The sequence below is a fragment of the Anomaloglossus baeobatrachus genome, chromosome 5, assembly GCF_048569485.1.
Source record: "Anomaloglossus baeobatrachus isolate aAnoBae1 chromosome 5, aAnoBae1.hap1, whole genome shotgun sequence".
Lineage (NCBI taxonomy): Eukaryota > Metazoa > Chordata > Amphibia > Anura > Aromobatidae > Anomaloglossus > Anomaloglossus baeobatrachus.
The window spans coordinates 55,036,766-55,058,384 of NC_134357.1; the positions used below are offsets into that span (position 1 = coordinate 55,036,766).

Sequence of the window (21,619 nt, forward strand, 5' to 3'; positions counted from 1 at the left end):
CAGGTCCCCACGACACGTCCTGCAGACTCTGTCTTCCGCCGCTTCTCCCTCCCGGTAACCAGCACTGATGATAGGACCTTCCGTGACGTCATAGCATGTGACCAGTCATGTGTGTATTATCTCATTGGCTACAGACTGGTCACATGACTAGACGTCATGCTAGGTCCTGTCAGTGAATCTCTCCGGTACGCAGTGCTTGTGTGAGCATCTCCGTGTACCGGCGAGATGCTTGGGCACATAGTCGGCTCCCCGTTCCTACATGTCGGAGCTCTTTACAGAGTCAGCCCACATGCAAGGACTGGATGCCACAGCCGGTGAATAGCGGCACTGGGAATCAGTTGATCAGAGATCACCATTGTTATAGTAACCCGCCTGTCAGATTACTATTGCAACGGTGGCAGCGGTGATGTCACCGCTTAGAACCCGCAGCCTCTGCTCATTCACTGAGTGATTAGACTGCACGGGAGCAGCTCCCATGCAGTGCTGTCTGATGTAGCAGAGCTGCATGGGTTGAAGGAGAAAGAAGACCAGGATCGTGGAGGGGTGAGAGGGAGTAATAAACATGGAGTCTCTAAGTGTTTCTTTGTATTTATTTCTATTAAAGTATTTTTTCTCTGTGTGGTGTCTTTTTTTTTTAAACACCAAATTTTATTCCAAATTTTCATATGCATTACATCTTGTTAAACAATATAGCAAGTATGGATTCACCATGTCCATTAACAGATTATTGGCAATTAACTATTCCTCCTGTTTCCCTTGTTTTCCCCCCTTCTATTCTAAAATAACCCCCCCAAACAACTTAGCACGCTTTTTTCCTCCTGTCTAGCCCACACGAAGAATACCCAACCACGCCACATTTTGTCATTTTTTTTTTCCCACCCCATGCCTCTAGATGAATCATTTGCCTTCTTATCACACCTTCACATTATGGCTGTTTAATTTCCCTAATGTTCCCTTAATGTCTTCGAGTAGATACCACTCTGTGTACGTGAAGGGGGTAACTATTGTTTGTATTTCTGTAGCTTCACATTGTTTTTCAATGAATTTTCTCCATTTTTTAAAGAATGTGTCGGTCAAACCGTCTTTGTTTTTTTCTGCTGTCCTCTGTTCAATTCTAAGTAGCATTTTAATCTGCCTCATTACCTCGTCTTCTAACGGAACGTTCCCTTCGAGCCATTTGCCCAGCAAAGCCCTTTTTCCTATTATGGCTATACTATGGAACAGCTTTGGTATTCTATCTCTTTTTTCACTCACTCTTGCCATTTGTTCAACATGGTCATCATGAAAAATCCATATCAATGGGTCCATCGCCACCTCTACCCCCCATATACTAGTTATTAGCACCTGCATTATTTTCCAGAATTTTTGACTCTCTGGGCATTGCCAAATCCCATGTAACAGATCCGTGTTTGGCATACTACATTTGGGACAATGTGCTATCTTATTAACCTTCTGTTTGTTTGGTATGTTGAAGCCATAGATCGCCCTGTGCATCAGTCTAAAATGTGTGTCCCTCCCGCTCTCATTAACCACCTCTTTTCTCATTCTCATCCATCCTCTTAGTATCCTGTCCCCTGCTGTCTCATCTCCCAATTGTCTCGCCCATGTTCCCAGGGTCTTACCTGTGCTTAAGGGAACTAACACCTCTCGTAAAGCTTTGTATAGTGAAGTCATGTTAATCTCCCGCTGCTCCTGCATAATAAGTTGGTCCATGTCATTTATCTCTTGTTCCTTCCCGACATCTCTCAGTAGCTGCATTTTACCTTTCTTTATCTGTTTATATTGTATAACTTGGAATGGAGATAGCCCATATTTTGTCACAATTTTCTTGATAGGACAACAATCTATTTTACGTCTCATGAAGTAGATCTTTCACCCCTTTTATACCTTTTCTCCTCCATTCTATAAAAAATTTGTTTTCCCTGCCCGCTGGGAATTCCGGGAAACTCCATATGTTTAAGTATTTAGATATTCTCCAGGGTAAGTTGAATTTTTTTCTCACCGCCTTCCACGCCATCACTGTATCTCTGCATATTAGTGAGTTTTTAATGTGCCGTGGTATGTTAGCAAGTGACGTATGCAATATTGCCCCCAAATCCCAGGGTTTACAGAACTCGCCTTCCAGTTTTATGTCCGAGTAACCGTTAGTCTCCCTTAACCAGTCTATTACATGTCTCATGAGGCACGCCAGATTGTACCCTCTAATGTTTGGCATTTTAATACCCCCCTTCTCCAGCGTCTGCATTAATTTCTCAGCTTTTATTCTTGGCCTTTTTCCCCTCCACAAGAAGGTCGAAAACTCCTTGTTCAGCCTGTTTACGTCTGTGTGTTTTAATAATATAGGGATAGTCTGCATTGGGTATAATAGTTTTGAGAAACTCATCATTTTTAGAAGATGGTTCCTACCGAGTAGGGACAATGGAAGCCCCTCCCACATCTTCAATTCCCGTTCTATTTTCGTTATCAGTGGTTTGAAATGTAACTTATATATCGATGCAGGTTGGCGTCCCACTTGGATTCCCAGATATTTAACGTGGATTCTCGCTATTGGTATCCCATAGACATTGTCTCCTAGTCCCTGAGCTGCCAACACCGCTGTGCTCTGTTGGTGCAGAAACAGTATTTCACATTTTGCTTTATTTAGTTTAAAACCTGCCAAGTTTCCGAATTCCTCTATCCGTTGTAATGTCATTGGGAGTTCCTTCTGGGGTTTATTCATAAACAATATAATGTCGTCCGCGAACAAGGCTGACCGTAGCACCTCCCCTCCAATGTTGATACCTTCAAAGCAGTTTCCTTCATTCAACAATCTTGATAGGGGCTCGATCGCCAGGTTGAACAGGAGGGGGGACAATGGGCACCCCTGTCTAGTCCCTTTAGTCAATGAGAAAGGTCTCGACAGAAATCCTGGTGTCGCCACGCTGGCTTTAGGATTCGCATATAATACTCTAATGAATGTTCTAAATGCTCCCTGAATGCCCACCTCATCCATTACTGTTTCCAGCCATGACCACCTTACATTATCAAATGCTTTTTCGGCATCTAATGTGATCATGGCTGGAAATACCCCCTTCTGTGGTTGTCCGTGCCTATTGGCATCCATTACTAGCATGGTTTTTCTTATATTGGTCACCGCCGATCTCCCCTTTACAAACCCTGATTGTGCCGGAGAGATTACGTTCGACAATATCTCCGCCAGTCTGTTGGCCATCAATTTGGCCAGTAATTTTAGGTCCTGTTTGATCAAAGAGATCGGTCTATAATTTGCTGGATTATCTAGGTTTTTCTCTCCCTTAGGTATGAGTTTTATATATGCCGTGTTGAGGTGACTCGATATTTCAGTGCCTCCCAATATGTTGTTAAACATACGTGTCAATATCAGTGAAATCTGCTCCTTCATCACTTTATAGAATTCCCCATTGTACCCATCGGGTCCCGGAGCTTTATGTACGTTTAACCCTCCTATCACCTTTTGGACTTCTATTGTGACTTCTGCATTCAGACTAGTCAGCTCCTCTGTGCTAAGTCGGGTGAGGTTTATTTGTTTCAGCCATTCTGCCCCTCCTTCACCACCCTCATTCCCCTTGCTATACAGTTTCTCATAGTAATCCCCCAGGATCTGGTTAATTTCCTGTGGTTTTGTGGATTTTTCCCCCCCTGTCCAGTCATGCTGGTTATTGAAGTCATTGGTCGCCTTCCCTTAGCCAAGTTGGCCAGTAATTTCCCTGCTTTATTGCCGTACCTGTGCAGGTCAACCTCCATTTGTGACCGTACTAGCTCTTCCCTTTTTCCTGCCCAAAGCTCGAACTCTTGTTTCGCCCCCCTCCATTCCTCTTTTGCTTTTTGGGACATAGTTTCCAGATATTTCATATATTTTTCTCTAAGCGTGTCACTAGCTTCTTGGTATTGTGCATGTGTGTGTCTCATGATTGTAGCTGTATACCCCATTAGCCTCCCTCTCAGCACTGCTTTTGCTGCTTCCCAGAATAACATTACATCTGTCTCATGTTCGCTGTTGGTGTTGCTATACTCTTCCCACCAGCCTTTCAGAATTTTGACAAAGTCTGTATCTCTAAGTAGAAAGGACGGGAACCTCCACAAATAATCTGATCCCCTCTGAATTGTGTCATTTATTTCTAAGGTCACCGGGCTGTGGTCCGATATCACCATGTTCTCAATATCCACATCCCTGACCCTACTCAAAAATGATTGGTCAACCAGAATATAATCAATTCTGGACCATGCGTCATGCGGATGTGAGTAGTGAGTGAATTCACGGTCATATGGGTGCTGTAGCCTCCAACTGTCTTTCAGATTTGTGTCTTCCAGCAGCCTAGCCATCAAGCCTTCTGTCGTTCTTGTCTGCCCACCTTGACCCCTGTTATGTCGCCTATCCTCTTCCCCTAGGACCACCGCATTGAAATCTCCTCCCACTATTTTGTTCCGTTCTGTGTCCATTCCCACTTTACTTGTGATAAGTTTGAAAAACGAATTCTGCTCCTCGTTGGGGGCATATATGTTGTGTATGCTAAACTCTCCCTGCGGGCTATTTAATTTTACATGGACATATCTACCTTCCTCGTGGTGTCTTTTTTTAACCCTTTATTGGAGATTCTTAATGGCCGGGTCAAACTTGCCTGACATTAAGAATCTCTGGCTTAATACTAGCTAGTAAAACAAAGCTAGTATTAACCCTTTATTACCCAGCAAGCCACCTGGCATCATGGCTGCTGAAGAGTTGGATACAGCGCCATTTTCTGGGGCGGCTGCGGACTGCAATTCGCAGCAGAGGGGCCCAGAAAGCGCGGGACAACCTGTGCTGCGAATTCCAATCCCCAGCTGCCTAGTTATACCTGGCTGGACACAAAAATGGGGCGAAGCCCATGTTGTTTTTTTTTTAATTATATCATGAAATTCATGAAATAATTAAAAAAAGGGCTTCCCTATATTTTTAGTTCCCAGCCGGGTACAAATAGGCAGCTGGGGGTTGGGGGCAGCCGTACCTGCCTGCTGTACCTGGTTAGCATACAAAAATATGGCGAAGCCCACGTCATTTTTTTGGTGGGCAAAAAACTCTTGCATACAGTCCTGGATGGAGTATGCTGAGCCTTGAAGTTCTGCAGCTGCTGTCTGCTCTCCTGCATATACTAGTGAATGGAGCATGCTGAGCCTTGTCGTTCTGCTCCCCCTGTCTCTCCCTCCAGCATACAGTCCTGGATGCAGCATGCTGAGCCTTGTAGTTCTGCAGCTGCTGTCTGCTCTCCTGCATACACTAGTGGGTGAAGTATGCTGAGCCTTGCAGTTCTGCTCCCCCTGTCTCTCCCTCCAGCATACAGTCCTGGATGGAGGATGCTGAGCCTTGTAGTTCTGCAGCTGCTGTCTCCTCCATACAGACAGACAGCAGAGAGCAGCTGCAGAACTACAAGGCTCAGCATACTCCATGTCATGAAATAATTAAAAAAAAAATAAAAAAATATGACATGGGCTTCGCCCCAATTTTTGTGTCCAGCCAGGTACAACTAGGCAGCTGGGGATTGGAATCCGCAGAGCAGGGTGTCCAAGCTTTCTGGGCACCCCTGCTGTGAATTGCAGTCTGCAGCTGCCCTAGAAAATGGCGCTTTCATAGAAGCGCTATCTTCTGGCACTGTATCCAACTCTTCTAGCTGCCCTGGTGACGGGTGGCTCGCCGGGTAATGATTGGGTTAGGTCTAACTGTATATTATCAACTGGCCCTAAGCCCGAAATTCATGGTGTCATGCTAATATTAGAAATGGCCACCATGAATTTCTAGTACAGATAAAAAAAAACACAACACACAGAAAATATTTTTATTAGAAATAAAACACAACACAATTAGTGACTCCATCTTTATTGAAATAAAGAACCTCCCTCCGCAGTAATCCTGGGTCAAGGGTCCCGTGCCGTCCAATCCGGATCCAATATCATCTGATCGGTTTGCTGGAAGGCAAAGCGATCAGATGATGTGCCAGGTTCAAGGGTCTGAATCACATGACACAGCAGCTGATTGTATAAACGGCTTTTATACAATCAGCTGATGCATCAGTGCAAAAAACCCCCCAAAAACTACACACTTCTGTGCAGACTCCTGTCCGACAGCATCAGAGCTGATAGTTTAGCCATCCGGGCGGTAAAAAGCTGGCCTCACCGCTCAACTTATAGCGTCAACTGATTCCGTCAGGTGACCGCATCAGCTGATCATCGCCAGGTCTGAGAGAGAGAGAGAGAGAGAAGAGAGAGAGGAGAAAAAGAGAGGAGAGAGCGAGAGACAAGAGAGAGAGAGGAGAGAGAGAAAGAGTAGAGAGAGAGGGAAGAGAGAGGGAAGAGAGAGGACAGAGGAGAGAGAGGAGAGAAGACAAAGGAGAGAGAGGAGAGAGGCGACAGAGAGAGGAGAGAGAGACGAGAGAGAGAGAAGAGAGAGACAGAGAGAGACCCAGACAACAAAAAGTGGGATTCCAGCTCAACCGAAGTCTTCCACATGGAGTTCTGTAAATATCTCCTGCAAGTCCATCACAGCACCTCAAACATAGCCTGTCGGGCAAAGCTGGGCCGATTCCCCTTATGGCTCAGTATACACAAGAGGGCGCTATCACATCAGGCACACATACAGAACAGCAACCCCAGCTTCTACCATCATAAAGCTCTGCTGAGCCAGAGTCCAGAGCAAGCCAGGAACCCCGGCAGCCAGTACAGCCAAAATCAGCAACACACCCTGACAAAAGGCCAAATAAAAGAGATCTCAGAGAGCTGCAAGATGCAATACATAGAGGACTGGAAGAGTGAATTAGAGAACTCCCAGAAACTCACCATCTACCGGTCACTGCGGAGGGACTACAGTCTGGCCCCATATCTGGAAAGGTTACGCCACCCCAAAGACAGGCAGACACTGAGCCTGTACAGACTGAGTGACCACAGCCTATAGGTGGAAACAGGGCAGCTCCGACAGACATACAAGCCACGGGAGAACAGACTATGCCAGCACTGCCAACAGGGCGCTCTGGAGGACGAGGCACATTTCCTGCTGCACTGTAACAAATACTCAGCAGTGAGGGCCTCCCACTTCCAGAAACTAACCACTCATACCCCGGACTTTCCATCCATGGACGAGGAGATGAAACTCCGCTTCCTACTGGGGGAAGAGGAATCAATGGTGGAGATCGCCGCCCAATATGTCACCACATGTCATAAGTTGAGGGAAACATAAGGCCCCTAAAAGGACTTTCAGAGCCCAAATTGTGCCCCTAACTCCCTATAACCCTGATCCCCTTCCACCACACTTACTGTATTTCTCTTGCTTTGGCAACACTAATTGTATTTTGGTCCTGCCAATTAATCATATTTGAATTTGAATTTGAGAGAGAGGAGAAAGAGAGAGAGAGAGAGAGAAGAGAGAAAGGAGAGAAGAGAGAGTGAAGAGAGAGAGAGGAGAGAAGAGAGAGAAGAGAGGAGTGAAGAGAGAGGAGAGAGAAAAGAGAGAGAGAGAAGAGAGAGAGAAGAGAGAAGACAGGAGGTAGAGAGAGAGAGAGAGATGGTAGAGAGAGAGAGTAGAGAGAAAGGAGCTGATTGTATAAATGGCTTTTATACAATCAGCTGATGCATCAGTGCAAAAAAAAAACTACACACTTCTGTGCAGACTCCTGTCCGACAGCATCAGCTGATAGTTTAGCCGGCCGGGCGGTAAAAAGCTGGCTTCACCGCTCGACTTATAGTGTCAGCTGATTCCGTCAGGTGACCACATCAGCTGATCATCGCTAGGTCTGAGAGAGAGAGAGGAGAGAGAGGAGAGAGAGGAGAGAGAGAGATGAGAGAGAGGAGAGAGAAAGAGGAGAGAGAGGGAAGAGAGAGGGAAGAGAGAGAGGGAAGAGAAAGAGAGAGAGGAAAGAGAGAGAGGAGAGAGAGAAGAGAGAGGAGAGGAGAGAGGAGAGGATAGAGGAGAGAGAGAGGAGAGGGAGAGAGGAGAGGGAGAGAGAAGAGAGAGAAGAGAGGAGAGAGAGAGAAGAGAGGAGAGAGAAGAGAGAGAAGAGAGAGACAGAGAAGAGAAAGAGAGAAGAGAGAGAGAGGGGAGAGAGGAGAGAGAGAAGAGAGAGAGGAAGAGAGAGGGAAAAGAGAGAGGACAGAGAGAGAGACACGCAGGCACTACCACCCCATCATCATCCCTGCACACACCCCGACACTACCGCACCCATGATCCCCGGACACACCCTGGCACTACTGCACTCATCATCATCACCGCACACACCCCGGCACGATCGCACTCATCATCATCACCGCAGACACCCCGACACTACCGCACTCATCATCATCACCGCACACACCCCGGCACTACCGCACTCATCATCATCACTGCACACACCCCGGCACTACCGCACTCATTATCATCACCGCACACACCCCGGCACTACCACACTCATTATCATCACCGCACACACCCCGGCACTACTGTGAAGCCCCGCAGGTGTTGTATCAGTGCATACCTTCAGGGACTCCACGTAGCTGGTGCTGGTCACAGGTAGGGAATCTTCAGTTTTGATCGTGACGCCACTCTCAGATTTGCGGTCAGAGGGGACCGCCACTGCAGATTAGGAGGCACCTGGGGCTGATGGTGGGTGCAGTCGGGTGTAGTAGCCTCCTGAGAGTGAGGCAAGCCCCAGGGCCCTTTGTAAAGCTGTAGTACCACAAGTCGCAGAATGACCACACACAGGCAGAGTGTCTTTCAGGGTTTTTACTCACTTCAGGTGGCAGGGTGAGTAACCCGGGCGTAGCTGGGATGAACCAGGTGGGAACCAGGTATCCTTCCGGCTGACTGTATGAGGGTGACTACAAACTCGCCTTCCTTAGCCCTTGGTGGTTTGGGGTGACCCCGACTTTGAGTCCCTATGGGGGTCACCCAGGGAAGATGCTCCAAGCCTCTCTCCCCTTCTTGTGTTGCCGTGTGCTTGTTCCCCGGGCCAGGCCACTCCAGCCTCTTGCCTCCTGTGACCTATGGGCCCTACTTGCGGTTACGTGGCTGCGGCTTTTGTAGTGTTGTGGTGTGGGCTGTAAGAGCCCCACACCGGCAGGTTTAGCAGGGAAAGGTGAATCTATCCTCGCTTCGGGATCTGCCGCCCGGTTGGGCCTGGTGCTCTCTAGCAGTCTCCTTACTTCCCACTCCGTGCACTCTCTAGCTGAAGCTGGCTTTCAGGCAGCACTCCTAGTTGACCGTTCTCCCCCGTCTGTAGTCACTGCGCGGGCGCTGTTAGACAGCATCAGCCCCACAGGTCTGCTCCTCACTGAGCCCTATGGAGTTCTCTGCTCTAACTGACTCACTGCTCCTCCTCCCCTGTTCTTGCCTACGCCACCTAGCAACCAGACTCTCTACCACACCCCTTGAGAGGAGATGGAGGCTCTACCCCCTCCACTATTCCAGTGAAGGTGAAGGCTTGCCCCCTCCTGGGATCCCCAGGGGTCCTCTCATGGGTACATGTGTGAGACCTGGTCACTATGCGCCTGTGTTCCACACCCCGGTCAGCCTTCTGGATTACCTGTGTTGTACTGTCCCCAGCATGGGTGCAGTACTCAGTGGTGCCTGACCAGGTCAGGGGCGCCACATTCCCCCTTAGTTATCACCAGCACGTCCTCGGGCTGCAAGACAACATTTTAAAAATGCATAAAACATTAAAACATGTAAAACATTTAAAAGCACCAGGTATCAGACATCACCACCCTCCACCCACAAGTCCGTTAACCCACCCAAAACCCTCTCAGGAGGCAGGTCACCGGTCCTGTTGGTAACCAGGTCTGGGCCATCCGTTTCCCCAGACCTTTCCTCCAAACTTCCTCTCCCGTTGGCCGCGGCTTCAGCCACTTCTGGCAGGATGTAGAGGCGGCTTTCATGGGCTGGTGGTTTCAGGGTATACCTGGCCTGGTGGATCCGCGCCTTCAGCCTCTTCTGGCAGGATGTAGAGGCGGCCTCCACAGTTGGTGCTGACCAGGTACCCTCTTTGTGGTGGTGAGCCAAGGCCCCATAAACAGGCGTGCTCTCTGGTCGCAGGTGAGCCAAGGCCCTTTTCTACGGACGGGCCCCCCTGGTTGCAGACGAGCCAAGCCCCTAAACAGGCTGGCCCTGGTGGTGGTGCCACTGGTGTAACTATTTACACTGCGAGAGTTTGTGGCTATAGCAAGTTCATAGCCTTAAGTTTATTTCTCACAATAGTTTTTGTGGGCGCATTTCTTTAACGTTGCAAACAAAACTTGTCAAAACTGGTCAAAACAGTAACTTCTTACTTTCCTTTACTTTACTCCTCTTTTTCACTAGGGCGAGAGCACGTTGGGCACTGGCACCTGTGACTTTCCTGCTCTTTGTCTCTTTCTTCATCTGTGGTTGCCTCATCTATAGGTTCTGTGTCTTTCCTTTCTTGGTCTTCATCTGTTTCTTTTTCTGCATCCGTTTCTGTATCTCTGTCTTTTCTTTCTTGTCTTTCTTGTCTTTCTTGTCTTTCTTGTCTGGGACATGGTGCTACGTCTAAGGCATAGTAGCCCCTTTCTCCTTGATGCAAGGTGAACTGTACTAAGTCCCCAATTTTCAAATTTCTGCCTGAATGTCCTCTGGGCAGGTGGGCTTGAACATCTCTCCGATTTACAAATATGCCCTCTTTTATTCCTTTCACTACAATGAAGCCGTATCCGCTTTTCAAGTTGAAGTCCTCTACTATTCCTCTGTAAAGGGGTCCTCTAGCCTGGGCTTTGGACCTTCTTAGGCACCTTTTCTCCTCCAGGTCTCTGGCTGTGACCTCCCTCTGCTCTGGAGACTGTGGTGTTGGAGGACGCTTTGATCTGCTGCGCCGTGTCTTGCGGGCTGGGTTCATGCCTGTGGGCTCCCAGGTGAGGTCTTTGGGTTGATCTTCATCTGCTGACGGTGTCAAGTCTTCCTCCTCCCAGCGGGAATAGGGCAGCATCTCCGGCTCTGGGTAGGGGTCTGCTGCGGTTGGCGTCGGAGTCAGCTCCTCAGCTTCCTGGCCTCCTCTCCCCCTTAGTTCTTCACTGCACTCTGGTTGTGGCAGTGCTGGGGATGGGCTCTCTTCAGCTGGTCTGGGCGGTGGGCTCTCTGGTGTAGCTGCTGCAGGAGTTAGCAGGAGACTCTTTGGGGTATGCGGAGGGGGTATGTACTGGCTCACCAACCATTGTGGAAATTTGGCCTCCAGGTCAGCCCTCATCTGCCAATATGCAGGGTCTTCACCCACCGTGGGCTGCCTATCAGGAACCTCTGTGGACCGGGGAGCGGTGTCTGCTCTGGCCTTGCAGGCCGGGGAAAATGATAAGGTAGTCTTCTCTTGGCGGGCCGCGCCTGGCATGGCGGCGGCCTGGTCTTGGCGGGCCGCGCCTGGCATGGCGGCGGCCTGGTCTTGGCGGGCCGCGCCTGGCATGGCGGCGGCCTGGTCTTGGCGGGCCGCGCCTGGCATGGCGGCGGCCTGGTCTTGGCGGGCCGCGCCTGGCATGGCGGCGGCCTGGTCTTGGCGGGCCGCGCCTGGCATGGCGGCGGCCTGGTCTTGGCGGGCCGCGCCCAGGATGGCGGCGGCCTGGTCCTGGCGGGCCGGGCAGGGCATCGCTGCACGGACTGGGTCTTGGTGGGCCGAGCAGGGCATCGCTGCAGCCGCTGGGGCTTGGAGGGCCGCACCTGGCGTGGCTGCGGCCTGCTTCAGCGTCGCCGCACCGGACGCCTCTTCAGGGACCGCGGACGTGGCAGCAGGGGTCGGGGCACTTGCGCGGGCCGGGGCATCATTCGACTCACCCGTTGTTGGTAGCACTGGGGTCTGCGTCGTCGCCATCCCGCCTGACACCCGGCGCGCAGCTCTCCCTTCATAGGCCCGAACCGCCGCGGTCATCTCCTGCAGTTCCATCCGTTCCTCCCGAATCTGCTCCACGACCCGGGTCTCCAGCCGGTTGCAAAACTGGGCCAGCTCTCGGTACCACCAGGCAGCGGAGCCTGGTTCTGGGTTCCTGCGGTCAGACGCCATTTCTTCTGCGCCGTCTTCTGCACGGTCTCCCAGCAGTGGACTCTTCGCTGCCTCCTGTAACAAGCTGTCCAGTTTCTGCTCTGCCTCTTTCAGCAGCTCCTCTCCCAGCAGCAGGCTTGTGGCTTCCTTTCCTTCCCGCCGTCTCTCGACGCTTCCACTCTCATAGCTGGCAAGGTCAGAACTCTGCAGGGGATCTCTGGGTAGCCACACCTCTTCGTGGGCGGTAACTTCTTCCAGCGCGGGCTGCTGTTGTTTTTCAGCGCGCTTTTCATGGTGGCAATATGGCGGCGCTTCCAATTTTTCAAGCGGACCGCCCAGGCACATGGTCACCTGTCTGAACAGGTCTAGTCCTTATCCTGTTCGTGACGCCAGATGTGAAGCCCCGCAGGTGTTGTATCAGTGCATACCTTCAGGGACTCCACGTAGCTGGTGCTGGTCACAGGTAGGGAATCTTCAGTTTTGATCGTGACGCCACTCTCAGATTTGCGGTCAGAGGGGACCGCCACTGCAGATTAGGAGGCACCTGGGGCTGATGGTGGGTGCAGTCGGGTGTAGTAGCCTCCTGAGAGTGAGGCAAGCCCCAGGGCCCTTTGTAAAGCTGTAGTACCACAAGTCGCAGAATGACCACACACAGGCAGAGTGTCTTTCAGGGTTTTTACTCACTTCAGGTGGCAGGGTGAGTAACCCGGGCGTAGCTGGGATGAACCAGGTGGGAACCAGGTATCCTTCCGGCTGACTGTATGAGGGTGACTACAAACTCGCCTTCCTTAGCCCTTGGTGGTTTGGGGTGACCCCGACTTTGAGTCCCTATGGGGGTCACCCAGGGAAGATGCTCCAAGCCTCTCTCCCCTTCTTGTGTTGCCGTGTGCTTGTTCCCCGGGCCAGGCCACTCCAGCCTCTTGCCTCCTGTGACCTATGGGCCCTACTTGCGGTTACGTGGCTGCGGCTTTTGTAGTGTTGTGGTGTGGGCTGTAAGAGCCCCACACCGGCAGGTTTAGCAGGGAAAGGTGAATCTATCCTCGCTTCGGGATCTGCCGCCCGGTTGGGCCTGGTGCTCTCTAGCAGTCTCCTTACTTCCCACTCCGTGCACTCTCTAGCTGAAGCTGGCTTTCAGGCAGCACTCCTAGTTGACCGTTCTCCCCCGTCTGTAGTCACTGCGCGGGCGCTGTTAGACAGCATCAGCCCCACAGGTCTGCTCCTCACTGAGCCCTATGGAGTTCTCTGCTCTAACTGACTCACTGCTCCTCCTCCCCTGTTCTTGCCTACGCCACCTAGCAACCAGACTCTCTACCACACCCCTTGAGAGGAGATGGAGGCTCTACCCCCTCCACTATTCCAGTGAAGGTGAAGGCTTGCCCCCTCCTGGGATCCCCAGGGGTCCTCTCATGGGTACATGTGTGAGACCTGGTCACTATGCGCCTGTGTTCCACACCCCGGTCAGCCTTCTGGATTACCTGTGTTGTACTGTCCCCAGCATGGGTGCAGTACTCAGTGGTGCCTGACCAGGTCAGGGGCGCCACACTACCACACTCATCATCATCATCACCGCACACACCCCGGCACTATCGCACTCATCATCATCATCATCATCACCACACACACCCCGGCACTACCGCACTCATCATCATCACCACACACACAAGCACTACCGCACTCATCATTATCTCCGCACACACCCCAGCACTACCACACTCATCATCATCATCACCGCACACACCCTGGCAGTACCGCACTCATCATAATCACCGCACACACAAGCACTACCGCTCCCATCATCATCCTCGCAGGCACTACCTGAGTGAAGTCTCCGGTGACAGCGCGGCTCACATCAGTTGTTGTATGGAGCTGATACAGAGCGCTCGTGTTCTACGGCGCTCCCTGTCAGCATGATGTAGCAGAGCTGAAATCGTCGTGTGGATTACTTCGGACCTGGAGGTGTTTGGGGATTAATAAAGTGGTAAAAGAGGGGTTTTTTTTGTCTTTTATTCCAAATAAAGGATTTTTCGTTGTGTGTGTTTATTTACTTTCATTTACAATTTAATCATGGAAGGTATCTCGGGAAGACGCCTGTCATGATTAACCTAACCTTATTACCCTGATTGCCACTACACCAGGGCAATTCGGGATGAGCCGGGTAGAGTCCTGGGACTGTGGCATCTAATGGATGCGGCAATTCCGGACGGCTGCTGGCTGATATTGTTAAGGTGGTGGGCTCCCCATAACGTGGTGCTCCCCATCCTGACAATACCAGCCTCTAGCCGTGTGGCTTTATAGCTTTATCTTGGCTGGTATCAAAATTGGGGGGAACGGCAGGTTTTTTTTTTAATAATTTATTTATTTATTTTACTGCACGATATAGACCCGCCCGCCGGCGGCTGTGATTTGTTGCAGTGAGACAGCTGTCACTCAGCGTGGGCGCCGGTGGGTGGGGAAAGCAGGGAATACCAGATTGAATAATGAGCGGCAGTCATTTTCAAAAGAGGAAAAGCTGCCGGAGCTTTGTAACAGCCGTGCAGCTGATCGGTGAGTAGGAAAGAGAGAGTGATTGTGCTGGGGACGCAGGATGCATGCAAATACACAACGTGCGCACATAGCCTTACTGTGAAAAGCCACGCTTTTGGTGATCGAACCATTATCAAACGTTAACTCGAACTGCCGAACTTGAAGCAAATCGTTCGAGTTTGTCGAACGACTCGAACACCGCCCAAAACAACTCGAATTTGAAATTGGCGAACGGTTCGATTCGAACATTGCTCACCTCTAATTACAACACATAGTCAAATCTAATGAAATTCAGCCACATGCTAGGCTTTATAGGTGGACAGACATTGTCGCAGTGGAGACGTCTAAGGATGAGTGAACCCAAACAGTAAAGTTTGGGGGTTTGTACTGGAATCTGTGTCCGAGTTCGGAGTTCTGATACTGCTTGTGTGCCAATAAAGTTTGTTGAAAGGCTGTAACACAGCCAATCTACAAGTTTTACTGCATGCGGAAGATGACTGTTCACTGCTGTAATCAATAAAGTAAAATAAAATAATAAGGTGGGCTCCCGCCTATTTTTGATAACCAGTGCACATAAAACAGACAGCTGGATACTGGTATTATAAGGCTGGGAAGGTCCATGGTTATTGGGCCCTCCCAAGCCTAAAAATAGCAGTCTGCAGCCACCCCAGAAGTGGTGCATTCCGTAGATGGGCCAATTCTGGTGCTTTGCCAAACTCTTCCCGATTGTCCTGGTGTGGAGGCATTTGTGGTAATACTTTGTGGGTTGATGTCAGCTGTGATTCGACAGCTGTATTTTAAGTTTCACCATAGTCCAGTGGTGTAACATCCCACAATGCCTATTGATTCCCATGGAGCTTCATTATGACAGTGTTACGAGAACTCGGCTCCATAGGTCACTCCTGGTCAGCAGCAGATACAGAATTTCTTATTTTTTCTTTAAATGAGTTTACAAAAATGGTGTGGGATCTATTTTTGATAACCAGCCAAGGTAAAGCACCCAATTGAGGGTTGCAGCCCGCAGTTGTCTGCTTTACCTGTGCTGGTTATCAAAAATAGATGGGAGCCCATGTCATTTTTTTTATGTATTCTCTATCCACATTTGTTTGCAGGGCAATTGCCCTCATTTTGTTTTCTTTTGCAGCCCTTTGCCTTTTACTACAACCCTTTTACAGCCATTTTATAGTAGAGAGGTTTGGGTCTTCATGAATTTATATGGGGCTTGGGGTCCGGGGTCAAGTCCAAGTGGGTCCCAAACTGAACTTTTAACTAAAGTCCATCTGAACCCAGCAAACCCAAACTTCCACGAGTCTACTCATCCCTACAGACATCCAGAAAGCCCCTGACTGCAAGGTAACTTATGGGCACAGTGTCATTATGTTGCAGGAGCCACTTCATGGGAGCTGATTTTAGTGATTGAGAGGCATTTAAGTGGTCAAACAGCAGCGATCAGAGCAATCAATGGTCTCTGCTGTTACAAACAGATGCCGGCTGTGTAACATAGCCGGCATCTGCCCAGTGTGACGTGGACTCAGCTCCTGAGCCTGCTCCATATATGCGCACCCTGACTGTGACGAACAGTAACATGAAAGTGTTCAACAGTGGTAATTACTGTCAATCCAAGAACTAAACCTTCCATTTGGGAAATTTTGTGAAAATAAATGTTTATGATATTCTTCCTATCTTGTAGAAAGAAAATGATGATGAAAGAAATGAAATGTAAAAAAATAAGAAAAATGACAGACTGGATCCTATGTATGTAAACATAAAGTGCAGCATATAGTTGTCATGTTCAGCTTGTCTTCTATCTTTGTCTTCAGAGATTCCTCTCAGCCTGCGCCTCGTAAATGGAAGTCACCGCTGCGAGGGTCGTCTTGAAGTATCGTACAAGGGTGTGTGGGGAACAGTGTGTGATGACCTGTGGGGTCTGTGCTCCGCCCTGGTGGTTTGCAGGCAGCTGGGCTGTGGGCGAGCTCTGCAGGCTCCGGGATCGGCACGCTTTGGTCTTGGAAGCGGAAGCATTTTGCTGGACGATGTGAACTGTGTCGGTATGGAGCCATTCTTGTGGACGTGTCCTCACCGGCCATGGAAAGTGCACAACTGTGACCACAGTGAGGATGCAGGCGTAGTGTGTACATTAGGTATGAAGATCCTTCCTTAACTTCTCATCGTTATATTCAGTATTTTCTAAAAGCCTAACGGATATGGACATCTTAGGGGAAAAAAAAAGTTTTACTTAAAATTTTTAACTTTTTTTACTTACATAATGTTAGGGCCAGATGGACGGGTAGACCCTGGAGGTGGATCCACTGGGCCGAACTCCCGGATGAGGGAAAGGAGTCCGGTAGCCGGAGCACTGTAGGTAGCAGGACAGTCCGTGCACTGGGAGAAAATGGAGAAGTCCCTGGGACCACGAGGTCACTGATGGTGGTCCGGGTGACGGAGCTCAGGTTCGGAAGCCGTGATGGTGTCAGGCGGGGTCCGGAACCGTTGGAGCGAGATGACGGGTCACCGCAGGGATCCGAGATGGTACGGACTGTCAGGATGGCAGATGGACAGCGTTCGGGGTTCGAGGTACCACAGAACCGGATGGCGATGCAGGATCGGCTCTAGAAGATAGAGAGGTAAGTATCTCACAAAACACAAGGAGACCTGACTCCTAGCTTGGGAAAACACGAAGAACAGGCCCCGCTCCCTTGGACATTAACCCCCTATATACCCTGTACCTATGTGCATCATTTCCTGTAATTTGACACTGGCCCTTTAAGAAAGGGTCAGTGACCGCGCGTGCGCCCTAATGCGCATGCGCGCGGCGCGGGCGCCAGAAGCCAGGGAAGGAAGCTGAGAGGAGGACGCAGGGGAGCCGGCCAGGACCTGGGAAGCCGTCGGGCGCCGGGAGCGGAGACCAGGGGGCCTGGGAAGGACGGGCACCGGAGGTTGGAGAGCGGGGAGCATGGCAGGTGAGCCGGGGAGCGGAGCTGAGGACCCGGGGAGCGGAGCAGAGGACCCGGGGAGGGGAGCCGAGGACCCGGGGAGCGTGACAGTACCCCCCCCCCACGCCCCCCTCCCCGCAACCGGGACATGAAGGCACAGATCAGAGGAGTGCCCACGTTCTCCCTGGGCTCCCAGGACCTATCCTCAGGACCATACCCCTCCCAGTCCACCAGGAAGAACTGCCGACCACGTACGGTCTTCATGGCCACGATATCCCTTACCGCATAGATGTCGTCCTCAGCAATAGGAGGAGGAGCCGGGCTGGCGGCAGCGGAGAAGGGACCAAGGACAACCGGCTTGAGCAGAGAGACGTGGAAGGAGTTGGGTATTCTCATTGTGGCCGGGAGCTGTAGTTTGTAGGAAACCTCATTGATCTTGCCGAGGACTTTAAATGGCCCGATGTAGCGAGGTCCCAGCTTGTAGGATGGTATCTTCAGTCGGATGTATTTGGAAGCAAGCCAGACGAGATCTCCCGGAGAGAAACACGGAGGATCTAGGCGTCTCTTGTCCGCGTGTCTCTTCATCCGTAGGGTTGCCCGTGCAAGGGACGCCTTAACTGAGTCCCAAATGGTAGTAAAGTCACGGAGTACTGCATCAGCAGCAGGGATGTCCGAGGACGAGGATACAGGCAATGGGACAGACGGCTGAAGTCCGTAGACGACATGGAAGGGAGAACTGGAGGAGGACTCACTGACGTGGTGATTATGGGAGAATTCTGCCCAAGGAAGAAGCGTGGACCAATCGTCATGATGGGCGTTCACGTAGTGACGTAAGAAAGAGGTCAATATCTGATTGACCCTCTCCACTTGGCCATTAGACTGAGGATGGTAGGCAGATGAAAAGTCTAAAGTCACTCCCAGATGTTTGCAGAGAGCCCTCCAGAAGCGGGAGGTGAACTGAGTTCCTCTGTCGGACACTATGTGTGATGGAAAGCCATGCAAGCGGAAGATGTGATGTATATAGGCGTCCGCGAGTTCCTGAGCAGAGGGCAGTCCAGCCATAGGAACGAAATGGGCCATTTTAGAGAATCGATCCACCACGACCCATATGACTGTGTGTCCGGAGGACAATGGCAAGTCCGTAATAAAGTCCATCGCTATGTGCTGCCAGGGAACTGAGGGTATGGGCAGAGGCAGAAGACGGCCGTATGGCAGGTGTTTGGGTGTCTTGTTCCTGGCACAGGAGGAGCAGGCAGAGACAAAAGAGGCGACGTCCGTGCGCAGGGATGGCCACCAGTAATGACGTACAATAACGCTCCATGTTTTCTTCTGACCTACATGACCGGCTATTTTCGAGGCATGGCCCCAGTGTAACACTTTTTGCCTGTCAGTCTCAGAGACATAGGTCTTCCCGGGCGGTATCTGGGCCAGGGTGACAGGAGCCACCGGAATAATCTTGCTTGGACAGATGATGGGTTGAGATGTCTCTTCCTCCTGTTCCATGGGCACGAAAGACCTAGACAAGGCATCAGCGCGTACATTCTTGTTTGCGGGTCGGAAATGAAGCTGGAAGTCGAACCGGGCAAAGAACAAGGACCACCTGGCTTGCCGTGGGTTCAGTCGCTGAGCAGTCCGCAGGTATTCCAGGTTTTTGTGGTCCGTGTAAACAATGACAGGGTACACTGCTCCTTCCAGAAGATAGCGCCATTCCTCCAGAGCCAGTTTGACCGCCAATAGCTCTCGGTCACCGATGGTGTAATTGCGTTCAGGCGCGGAGAAGCTCTTGGAGAAGAAACCGCACGTCACCATCTTCCCGGAGGAGGACTTCTGCATGAGCACTGCTCCGGCTCCCGAGGAGGAGGCATCCACCTCCAAGGTGAACTGGCGGTTTAACTCTGGACGGTGGAGTACAGGAGAGGAGGCAAAGGCTCGTTTTAGAGCGCCAAACGCGGCGTCGGCCGCAGGTGACCAGTCCTTTGGATTAGCCCCCTTCTTGGTCAAAGCGGAGAGAGGAGCAGTCAGAGCCGAGAAGTGAGGAATGAACTGGCGGTAATAGTTAGCGAATCCAAGAAAGCGTTGGATTGCCTTCAGTCCAGAAGGAGGAGGCCAGTTGAGAATGGAGGAGACCTTCTTGGGATCCATCTGCAGTCCGGTATCGGTGATGAGGTACCCCAGGAAGGGGAGAGAAGACTGTTCGAAGACGCACTTCTCGTACTTGGCGTACAGACGATTCTCTCTCAGTCGTTGTAGAACCAGTTGCACGTTCTCTCGGTGGGTCTGGAGGTCCGGAGAGAAGACAAGGATGTCGTCCAGATATACCACCACACAGACGTAGAGAAGGTCCCGAAACACATCGTTCACTAATTCTTGGAAGACAGCTGGTGCGTTACACAGGCCGAAGGGCATCACGCAGTATTCATAGTGCCCATCGCGAGTGTTGAACGCGGTCTTCCATTCATCCCCTGAGCGGATACGGACCAGGTTGTAGGCACCCCGAAGATCCAACTTGGTGAACACACGAGCTCCTCTGAGCCGATCAAACAATTCGGGGATGAGCGGCAGGGGGTACTTGTTTTTCACGGTGATTTGGTTCAATCCCCGGTAGTCTATACATGGGCGTAGGTCACCCTCTTTCTTCTTTACGAAGAAGAAGCCTGCTCCAGCAGGAGAGGAGGATCTCCGGATGAATCCCTTAGCCAGGCTCTCTGTGATGTATGTAGACATGGCCCTTGTTTCGGCTGGAGACAGTGGATATATCCGTCCTCGAGGTGGTGTAGTTCCCGGGAGCAGGTCAATGGCACAATCGTAAGGACGATGTGGCGGAAGTACTTCGGACTCCTTCTTGTCAAAGACGTCCACGAAGGACCAATAGGCTGAGGGCAGTCCCGGTAGGGACTCGGGAACCGGAGGTCGCCGGATGGGTTGTATGGTCTTAAGACACCTCTCATGGCAAGAAGGCCCCCATCGAGTAATATCACCAGTGCCCCAGCTGACTGAAGGCTCGTGTGTCCGCAACCAGGGAAGACCCAGCAGAATTTGATGTGACATATGTGGGAGGACGTAGAGAGCGATGTTCTCGGTGTGCAGAGCACCGATACGCAGTTCAAGCGGCTTGGTGATCCAGGAGATGGTGTCAGAGAGAGGTCTCCCATCCACAGAGGCAATCACGAGGGGCTTGTCGAGTGGAGTAACAGGCACCTGGTACTTGTCCACCGTGGCCTGCTGGATGAAATTGCCTGCTGCCCCAGAATCGAGGTACGCCTCAGCCGTAAACCGCGTCTCTCCCGTTGTTACTTGCACAGTCCATGTGACTGGGTCTGAGAGAGTCCCAGCACCTAGGGTGGCCTCTCCTACCAACCCTAGGCTTTGGAGTTTCCCGGCCTCTCTGGACAGGCGTGTAGCAGGTGTGTGCCCTCTCCGCAGTAAAAGCAGAGACCCTTGGCGAGTCGCTCTGCTCGACGTTGTTCAGACTGTCGCACACGGTCGATCTGCATGGGCTCATGGACGGAGACACCAGAGGCCGTTGACTGGAGTACGGCGGGCTTCCGTGGAGGAGAGGAATGCCGTACCGGACGTCTCTCACGGGATACCTCTTTGGACCGCTCCTGAAAGCGTATGTCCACTCGAGTCGCTAGGGTAATCAGGGCGTCCAGGGTGGACGGTACATCACGTCCAGCCAGCTCATCTTTGATTCGACCCGATAGTCCTTCCCAGAAGGCGGCGGTTAGGGCCTCGTTATTCCACCCGAGTTCTGAAGCCAAGGTGCGGAAACGGATGGCGTAGTGACCCACCGTCAGTGTTCCCTGACGTAACCGGAGAAGTGATGACGCAGACGCGGAGGCGCGTCCGGGTTCGTCAAAGGTGCTGCGAAAGGCCTGCAGGAACTCCTGGAGGTTCTTGGTCATAGGTTCCTCCTTCTCCCACAAGGGGTTCATCCACGCCAGTGCCTCGCCCTCTAGGTGAGACATGATGAAGGCGACCTTGGCTTGGTCGGAGGCAAACAGATGTGGCAGCTGCGTGAAATGGAGGGAGCATTGGTTTATAAACCCCCTGCAGGTCTTGGGATCTCCGGCGTACCGGGGTGGTGTGGCCAAACGCAGTCTGGAAGCATCCGAAGAGGCAGCCACGGGAGCGGGGGTCGTGGCTTGACTAGTGGAGGCTCGGGATGTTGAA

At 51.3% G+C, this 21,619-nt stretch overlaps 1 protein-coding gene across 1 annotated transcript in view; it reads left to right on the forward strand.

The window, feature by feature from the left end:
* LOC142312616 (scavenger receptor cysteine-rich domain-containing protein DMBT1) overlaps positions 1-21,619 on the forward strand; it is a 39,487-nt gene that overhangs the window by 13,242 nt on the left and 4,626 nt on the right. The window contains exon 6 of the mRNA XM_075351610.1: positions 16,334-16,654. Coding sequence (XP_075207725.1) covers positions 16,334-16,654 — 321 coding nt within the window. The remainder of the gene's footprint in view (positions 1-16,333; positions 16,655-21,619) is intronic.